General features: G+C 41.3%; 1 protein-coding gene across 1 annotated transcript in view; it reads left to right on the top strand.

Moving 5' to 3' along the window:
* Positions 1 to 2,339: 2,339 nt before the first annotated feature.
* Positions 2,340 to 10,154, top strand: part of LOC309664467 (contactin-associated protein-like 3) — a 124,150-nt gene continuing 116,335 nt past the window's right edge. Inside the window, exon 1 of the mRNA XM_082469950.1 lies at positions 2,340 to 2,571. Coding sequence (XP_082326076.1) covers positions 2,404 to 2,571 — 168 coding nt within the window. The 5' untranslated portion in view covers positions 2,340 to 2,403. The remainder of the gene's footprint in view (positions 2,572 to 10,154) is intronic.

Raw genomic sequence — 10,154 nt, 5'->3', positions numbered from 1 at the left:
ACATTGCAGAAAAGAATTAGTTAACTGAACAAAAAGCAATATACATTATTCAAAATAAACACACAAAGAAAGAAAAAAAACTTAAAAAAGATATGAATATCAAGAGAATGGGAAGTCAAGTCATAGATGGGGAGAAAAATTTGTAAAAGACAAATCAGATAAAGGATTGGTATGAAAATATACAAAGAACACTTACTGCTTACCACTAAAAAAAGAGGACAACCTGATTAAAAGTGGACAAAAAATCTAAACTGACACCTCAGTAAAGAAGATATAAAATATCAAATAGGCATATGAAAAGATGCTCAACACCTTATGTGTTTGGAGAACTGCAAATTAAAACAACAATGAGAAACCACTATGCAGCTATGAAGAGGACAAAAATTCAGAACACTGACAACACCAAATGCTGGTGAGGATGCAGAGCAATAGGAACTCTCATGATTGCTGTAGGGAATGCAAAATGGTACAGACTCTTTGGAAGACAGTTTGGCAGTTTAATAAGAGAGTAAATATACATTTACCATAAAATGCAGCAATCAAGCTCTTTGGTATATACCCCAAAGAGCTGAAAATTTACGTCCATACAAAAGCCTGCACATGAATGATTGTGGCAGCTTTGTTCATAATTGCCAAAAATTAGAGGCAACCAAGGTGCCCTTCCATAGATGGATGGATTGAAAACAAACAAACAAACAAACAAAAACCTGTTCCACATTCATACAATGGAATATTATTCAGCAATAAAAGGAAATAAACTACCCATGAAAAGACATGGAGGAACTTAAATGCATATTACTAGGTGAAATAAACCAATCTGAAAGGGCTACGTACTGTATAATTCTTAACTATATGATATTTTAGAAGGCAAAGCTATGGAGACCGTAAAAAGATCAGTGGTTGTTGGGGGTTTGGGAGGAGGAAGGGAAGAGTAGGTTGAATAGGTGGAACACAGGGGATTCTTAGGTCAGTAAAAGTATTCTGTGTGATATTACAGTGGTGGATACATGTTGTATTAGTCAGAATTCTCCAAAGAAGCAGAACCTATAGAATACATGCATGTGTTTGTAACAGGGAATTAGCTCTTATGATAATGGAAGCTGAGAAATCGCACAGTCTGCCATCTGTAAGCTGGAGACCCCAGAAAGCTAGTGATATAATTCAATCCTAGTCCAATGGCCTGAGAACCAGGGGAGGTGGTGATATAAATTCCAGTCTGAGGTCAGGAGAAGATGAAATATCTCACCTCACACCATGAGGCAGGAAAAAGGGGCAAATTCTTCCTTCCCCCAGCTCTTGTTCTATTCAAGCCCTCAACAGACTGGATGATGTCCACCCACATTGGGGGGGGGGGCAATCAACTTTACTGAGTCCACCAATTTCAATGCTAATTTCACCTGGAAATTCCCTCACAAAATATACCCAGAAATAATTTTTAATCTGGGTCCCCCATAGCCAGTTAAGTTGACACATGAAACTAATCATCACAAGTCGACCCTGTGTCAACATGACACCCATATGCATCTCCTCAAATCTTACTTAATCCCCAAATAAGACAATAACAAGGTCTTAATTCCACTTGATATGATACAACAATTCTGAGTCCAATCAAAATACACTAACCCTATCCCCAGAAGAGGAGGTAAATCCTTGTGATATAACTTAAAGTACTATAATGTAAAATTAAGAGTACTTCCATATTATGATATAAAATCAATACAACTCATGTTACATAATAAGGGAATATGAGAGAGAAAAAACAAATACACACTTAACACAAATATATTCATAGCAAAAAAAAATGGTGTACTCATGACAATTACAGTCCTCGTTTCTGTAAGTGGTCAGTTATAGCTGGTCTTTGTAACTACTTTCTTATACCCATTCTGTATTCTTTCTATCTTCAGCAAGCACCTCAGCAGATCGTGGTTCTTCCCTGGTGGGTGACCAAATCCTTCCTTCTTGAATAGTCTGGGTCATTAGTAGCCCTGCCTAGACTGGGTTGTTGTAGTTTTCCACTGAGCTTAATCAAAGAACATGGTAATACTAAGGGATGCCTTAAGCGATCTACTATATCCAGATACACTTTTCCTTACTTCCGTGTGGAAGAGTAGTCCGCAGGTAGTATCCTTGTATCAAAAAACACTTTCCTTTCCTTCTTTGTCTGTTGATTCAGAGGCATGAGGAGCCCAAGGTAGCTGGGTGTTAGTCTTAACTCCCAGTTCTTTGGAATCATTGCTGTGTCTCCTGGTAGAAGTATTTTCCCCTTTGGAACTCAGACCAGCAGAGCATAAGGTCACAGGAAGAAAAAGCCAAAATTTGATAGTGGGTCACTAGGGATAATACTGAAGAGTTGAAAATAACTATTCTCATTTTTGTCCCTTAAAATTCCTGGACCCGAGAATGCTGGCTATGGAAGAAAGAGGACCATATATTGGACTCCAATTCAGAGCATATACAACCCTCTGGAGAACCTTGCCCTGGGACAAGCAGAGGTATTGTCACATAGCCAGCCCTGTAACTGAGTCTTCAAAAGGCCATTCCACCATTCTATCAAGCCTGCTGCTTCAGGTAAGACTAGTGAATTCCAAGGGCCCATTGCCTCACTTCATCTGCTGTGAAATGTATTCCTTGATCTTGAGCAATGCTTGCAGAATCCCATGACAATGATAAGTCATTCTGTAAGATCATGGATGGTAGTTACGCAGAAGTGACGTATGCAGGAAAGGCAAATCTGTACCCAGAGCAAATGTCTATTCCAATAAGAACAAAATCCTGCCTCTTGCACAATGAAAGCTGTCCAGTGTCATCAGTCTGCCACTGACTAGCTGGCTGATCACCCGGGGAATAACACCATATTGAGGGCCCACTGTTGGTCTCTGCTGCTGGTTGATTCTTTTTGATTGGGAATTCAGTAGTGGCTGTAGCCAGGTCAGCCTTGATGAGTGGAAGTCGATATTGCTGAGCCCATGCGTAACCTGCGTCCCTGTCACCATGGCCACTTTGTTGATGAGCCCATTGGGCAATGACAGGGGTGGCTGGGGAAAGAGGCTGACTGGTCTCCAGAGAACAGGTCATCCTATCTACTTGATAATTAAAATCCTCCTCTGCTGAGATCACCCTTTGATGATGAGCATTCACATGAGACACAAATATCTTCATGTTTTTCAACTATTCAGAGAAATCTGTTCACATACCTCTTCCCCAATTTTCTTTATGACCAACTTTCCAGTCATGCTTTTTTCAATTCCTGACCACCCAGCGTGTCTGACCATTTCTCCTTCCAAGTGTTTCTCCCTCAGCCAGGTGCATGGCCTCCAGTTCTGCCCACTGGGAGGATTTCTCTTCACCACTGTCCTTCAGAGATGTCTCAGAGAGGGGCTGAGGGCAGTAGCTATGCACTTTTGGGTAGTGCCTGCATATTGTGCAGAACCATTTGTAAACCAGGCCTGCCTGAGTCTCCCTCCGTCAATTAATAGTAGGGAAGTCCCCTTGACGTCATAGGTGCAGGCTGGGAGAGAAAAGGTAGTGTAGTAGAAGTGAGGACTGTGGGCCTTTGAGCTACTTCTTCATGGAACTTACTTGTGCCTTCAAGACCTGCTCTGGCCTGATCACATATATACCATATCCATTTGACGATGGAGTGCTGCTGTGCATGTCCTCTGTTATGGCTTGGTGGTTAAGATACCACTTAGTTCATGATGGGCAGCTCAGGTCACATGGTAACTTGATGGCCCAAGGTTAAGTGTTCAGTCTCTACAAAGTTCAGTAGCAGACCTCTTGTTTCTCAAAAGGAGACTAGTTACCAAAATGATGGAAGGGCCTTGCTCCACAGTTCTTAAGGCCTGTGCTTTGATTCACCTATGCGGGCCTTCAAAAGGCTCCAGACAGCATCCTTATTTGCCACAGACATGTCAACACCATTGTGTCTTCTGGATCTTATGGCCCAAGTGGCAAAGCAGCTTGCACTGCAGCCTGGACCTGTTACACAGCCTTCTCTTGTTCTGGGTTCCATCCTAAACTAGCAGCTTTTGGAGTCACTTCATTAAAAAGTCTGGAGAAACACATCCAGATGAGGAATATGTTGCCTCCAAAACCCAAAGAAGTCACTAAGAGCTGTGCCTGTGCTTTGGTTGTAGGAGGTGTCAGAGACGACAACTTATCCTTCACCTTAGAAGGGATATCTTGACATGACTCATACCACTGGGCCCCTAGAAATCTCACTGATGTAGGAGGCCATGGCATTTTGTCTTATCTGTTTTCTGTCCTCTGACACATAAATACCTTACCAACAAATCTAGAGTAGTTGCTACTGCTTGTTCACTAGATCCAACCAGCATAGCGTCAGCAATGTAATAGGCCAGTGTGATATCTTATGGAAGGGAGAGTCAGGTGTATTTTCTAGCAAACTAAATAATGGCATCAGGCTGGAAAGTTGATATACTCATGAGGTAGGACAGTGAAGGTGTATTACTGGCCTTGCCAGCTGAAAGCAATCTGCTTCTGGTGGGCCTAATGGACAGGGATGGATAAAAAGGCATTTTCCAGACCAAATCCATATACTTACATACCATTTACCAGGGTGAGTGTTAACTTTCTCAAGCAATGAAACCACATCTGCAACAACAGCTACAATTGGAGTCACCACCTGGTTAAGATTATGATAATCTACTGTCATTCTCAAGATCCATCTCTCTTCTGCACAGGCCAGATAGGATGTTGTAGGAATCACCACCCCTGCCTCCTTCAAGTCCTTGATGCTGGCCGTAAACTCTGCAGTCCCTCCATGAATGTGGTATTAAATTTTATTTATTGATTTCCTAGGTAGAGGCAGTTCTCCTGGCTTTTACTTCGTCTTTCCCATCATAATAACCCTCCCTCCACAGGTCAGGGAACAAATGTGGAGAATCTGCCAGCTGCTAAATATGTCTATACCAAGTATACATTCCAGAACTGGAGAAATAACCACATGATTGGTTTGGAGAACCATTGGGCCCATGGTGAGACAGAACTGAGCGAAAACTCCATTAGTCGCTTGACTTCCATAACCTCTACTCTGACTTTTGGGCCCCTGCAATGTTTTAGGTCTCTTGGAATTAGTATCATTTCAAAGCCAGAGTCCGTTGTTCCCCAAAAGGTCTAATAATTTCCTTTTCCCCAATGCACAGTTACTCTGGTAAAATGCCAAACATCATTCTGGGGAAGGCTGGGGCAAGAATTGACAGTATAAACTTTCAGAGTGCACTGGGGTCCTTCCTCAATGGGGCCCAGCCTCTCCTTCATTCCAGGGGTTCGGGATCCATAAACTGGCTCATGTCTAGGAATGTATTGAAGGGATGTGACTCTCTGTTTTTATGATTTAGGTTCGACTTTTATTCACTTGACCTAGAACTCTTCTGCTTATACAGAGAAGTACAAATTTAGTAGGCTTCCTATCTATTTCACTTCTAGGAACACCATGATCAATTAATCAACACCATAAGTCAGCATGAGTCAGACTATTCTGATTGCTGCTTTGACTCTGCTGTACATTAAGGTAACCATGTCCACTTTGCCTTCAGTGGTTGAATATTGTCACTTGGCCCCTACCACCTCAGGATTCAATTACCCTCTTTGCATTTAGGTTTCCCAATGCAGTGACTGCATTTCCCACTGTGAGGTCTGATCTACAGAGAAAGCAACCATAGAGTATTCAAGGTGTCAACTGAAAAAAAATGCGCAACTTAAAAGTTGAAAATTATGTTGCATTTGGAACATAACTGAGGACTTAAGCCTGGGATACAGCCTCTCAGATAGCTCTGGGGACAGTTCCAAAGAGAAACAGAGTATATAGGAGTTTTGCCAAAAAAACCCAAGTAATCAAACATCAAAACTTTCCTGCTAATTAAAGGAAAACCAGACATCTCAAGTTAACGATTTTAACACTTTTCTATGTATGGGAAGATGTAAGAATCTGGGCTTAATAAAATTATTCCTTTGATATGCACCTAAACTATCTAGGGCCAGTATCCTGTTTTTCTACATCTTAAATCCCCTCAGGGTGCACTATCAGGGGTGGCTGCAGTGGCTGGTGGCTTGGTGGCTGCAAGATCCTTTGTTTACTGGTATGGCAGGTGACATTCTTTGTCCACAAAGGATATTGGGGATCCTCTCATAGATTTATTCCTCACAGTATTGATGGAAGGTAAAACTTCTGGAACCCCCCAGTCAGGTGAGCAGGTTTTAAGTGACAAATCTACTCTAACATTCCTCTATCCCTAAGCCTCTGAAGTTCTTCTCTAGCTTAAACTGAGGCAAGTCCAGCATTTCCAGGGTACTCATGGGGGGCCACCTTTTGGCCTATGTTTCAGCCAACCAACCAACAAAACTGCTAGAGCCCCTTCTAATTCCTCAAGCTGCAACAGTAAATGCAGAAGCCCTATTTAGTGAGCCCATACATTCAGCCTCATTCAACCTTATAAGGAATTCCTTCTTCCATTTTCCCACCCCTTTAGTACTTATTCCCACACATTTCCCAAGATTTGGTCTGTGTAACTTAGAAAATGGAAGTCATTATTTTGGAATGTAATGCACTTCCTCATGAGTCACAGATTGTATCCCACCTTTAGGGACCTGCTGAGCTTGAGTCTAGTTAAAGGTCCAGAAGTAAGGTGGGGTGGTAGGGGTGGGTCCTGAGGAGACTAATAATTATGTTACATGACAATTGCATCAGGGGAGGCTATGACCCTTTCCTCAGGCAATGCAGGGTTAATCCCCTCAGAAGGAGATGGAAAGGCTGATACCCTGTATGTAGAGAGGCCGCTTCCACTGGGGTTGAGGAAGCCATCTCTGCTGGGGCCGGGGAGGCCAGTACCACTGGTGATAAAAGATTCATCACAGTTTAGGGGCTCAGTATCCCCAGCTTCATCAGGATCTTCCCACGGGTCCCCATCCCGACTTATAAGATCCAGTTCTTTCCCAATCAATGCCCTCACATTGATTCAACAGTAGATGCCCTTCAAAACTTGGAGTTCAACTTGCATTGTAATTCAACCAGTTGCACGATGAGGTTCTGTGCTTGATTTCCAGCCCTGTAGCTACAGGAGACAGTGGTCTCCTTCAGGGCACATGGTCATTCATGTGGCACTTGAGCTGGGAGTTCAAATCACCAAGTTCATCCTTTTCTTTCAGTGACATAAGAAGCAACAGAACAACATAATTATATACACTGGTTTTCCAAAAATGTTCAAAAGTATCATATACGTTCATCCCAGAGAAATTAAATTTTATGTCCATGCAAATATCTCTACATGATTGTTTCTAGCAGCTTTGTTTGTAATAGTCCCAAACTAGAAACAATAAAAATGTTCTAGAATAAGTGAATGGTTAAACAAACCGTGGTACATTAATACTATGAAACACTACTTAACAGTAAAAAGGATTAACTACTGATACATGCAAGTACTTGGATGGATCTCAAAAAACATGCTGGGTGAAAAAAGCCAACATTTGAGGTTGGTGTTTGAAGGTCACATATTATATGAATACATTTATATAGCATTCTCAAGATGACAAAGAAGGAGACAGATAAGTGGTTGCCAAGTTTTAGGGATGGTGCATGGGGGCCAGGGTGGGAGGAAGGTAAGTGTGACTATATATCGGGGTAACAGGAGGGAGATCTTTGTGGTGATGGAACAGTTATGTATCTTGATCTTGGTGGTGGCAACACATGTGATAATGTGGCACACATATACCTTGTAGCAATGTCAATTTCCCAGCTTTGATAGTATCCTATTGTTACATAAAATGTAACCAATTAGGAAAACCGGATGAAGATTACTTGGGGCTTTACTGTCCTATTTTTGCAACTTCCTGTCAGTTTATAATTATTTCAGAAGAAATCATTAAAATAAGTAATGTGTTCAGATAAGAAAAAGTCTATTAGAAGTGTTTTTTTGAGGGTGCTAAACTCTTCAAGACAACTTCAACTTTCAGGCAGTCATTTTATCATTTGTAACATAATAAGAGAAGCAAAAATTGTATTAGGGACTATATCTTGGGGAAAATTTAATGTAATTTTTGACACACTGTATTCGAAACATTCGTTTCTGCTGAATAATATTTGCTAACTTTTGAGATAGGTTAACCACAGGTAGATAAGTCTAGTAACCAATGAATAACATTAACAGAAAGGCAGTCTCTTAAGATACGTGATATCATGCTCTATGGAATTTTTCATTAATTTAGACAATTTTGTAGAGCTCCGATGTCAAGGTAAGTGACAAGTCCAAAGCTGCTGAAACCTAATGAGAATTACAAGAGGTTACATGGTAAATTGTGGCAAACCGATTCCAGCGGTCCCCAACTTTTTTGGCACCAGGGACCAGTTTCGTGGAGGACAGTTTTTTCCACGGAAGCAGGGGGGATGGTTTAGGCAGTAATGTGAGCTACAGTGGCGGGCGTGATTCAGGTGGTAATGCAAGCAGAGTGGAGCAACAGATGAAGCTTCTCTCTCTCTCTCTCACCCACTGTTCACCTCCTGCTGTGCCCCCTGGTTCCTAACAGGCCTCGCACAGTGGGTTGGGGACCGCTGGATTAAGCGATGAAAATAAAGAGTTACAGAGCTGGTATAGAATTTAAAGACTTCACAGTGACATATTGTTTGAGAGACTCTGAAGTTATTTCGTGGTGTTTCCAAGTTTGCTGGGGACTGGGGACCAGGCCCAACCCAGACTATTTGGCCCCTGTACCGTGATCTTCCCTGAGAGCCAGGCTCTGTTGCTTTCCTGCACACTCCCCGCTCTTTCCTCACAAGTTGTCTTCGTAGCACTGTGCAGCTTTAGCCAGATTTCAGGGCACAGAGAGCCTGCCTTGAACTGAGAGCATCTCTCCCACACATGCGCTTGAGGGCAGCCTGGGCTCTGCTCAGCTCTGAAGAGTCAGTCTTCAATGAACCCTATTACAGTTAAGGAGCTTCTCTGTAGCTTAAAATACTTGAGAAAGAGGAAAGAAAACTATTGTAGAAAGTATCTAATTGGAGCTATCCCAATCATATTTTTCATCAATGACTTTTGTGATTCCAGGCTTTTATAAGCGCAATGATTCTGACACATTTTTAGGGAGAAAAGAGAGTGTTCTTTCCTACTTTAGTTATACTCTTTCAGTCACTGTAGTTTCATATTATTGAATGTACAAGACCAAAAACATCCACATGTTCATATTCGCATTTGGAAAGGTGTGCTTTAAAAATGTTTTTTAAATGCATTCTCACTCTCAAAGTCACAAGAATACCTTCTGCAATAGGGAGGAAAAGGTGACTGTTATTTCTCTGTAAAATCAAATATGATACAGACCAAGTGGTAGGCATTCAATGAACGTGGCCCCCGAGACCATGTGTGGTGGTGATAAAGCCCTGGGATAGGAGTGCTGGCCAGGTCCTTGGTCTCTGGGTGAGTTCTCTTCATCTGTTCCATTAGAGGACTGGTCCAGAGTCCTTTCAGCTTACGCATTCAATGATTCTGTCTCACTAGTTCTTAGGCAAAATAAAACAGAACAAAACAAAACAAAATCAATAAAAACCACTTAAAAAGTAAATGAGAAAACTCTGCCTGACCTAATGTGAAGGAGTCACTTACTGTTCCCTATTTTGAATGGTATCCTTGTAATACCTATAAGTGGTTATCTATCTGGGTATTAAAATGTTTTCATAAGGACCTGCTGTACAGCACAGGGAAAACACTCAATATTTTGTAATAACCTATATGGGAAAAAATCTGCAAAAGAATATATATATGTATATGTGCATATATATATATATATATATATATATATATATATGTATGTATAACTGAATCACTTTGCTGTACACCTAAAACTAACACAACATTGTAAATCAACTATACTTCAATAAAATAAATAAATAAATTTTAAAAATTGTGTTTTCATGAGTAGATGCTCCATGAGCGAGCTGCTGGCAGGGGAAAATGCAGTGTGCTGCATCCGTGTGCTTTTTCTGTGCCAAGTATTATTTGAGGAAGGAAAAAAACCTGCAACAATTCTGCTTTTGCAACATGACTTGAATCACCAGAATGTCTAGAATTCCTGTGTTCTCAAGGTGCTATCTTTCAGTTAGCATGGAATTAAGGAGATGAGGGGAATGGAAGTCTAAAATTCAA

Source organism: Balaenoptera physalus (assembly GCF_965194825.1).
Source record: "Balaenoptera physalus genome assembly, chromosome: 7".
Lineage (NCBI taxonomy): Eukaryota > Metazoa > Chordata > Mammalia > Artiodactyla > Balaenopteridae > Balaenoptera > Balaenoptera physalus.
Note: the sequence above shows the minus strand (reverse complement) of the source record. Positions and strands in the feature narration are given on the sequence as shown.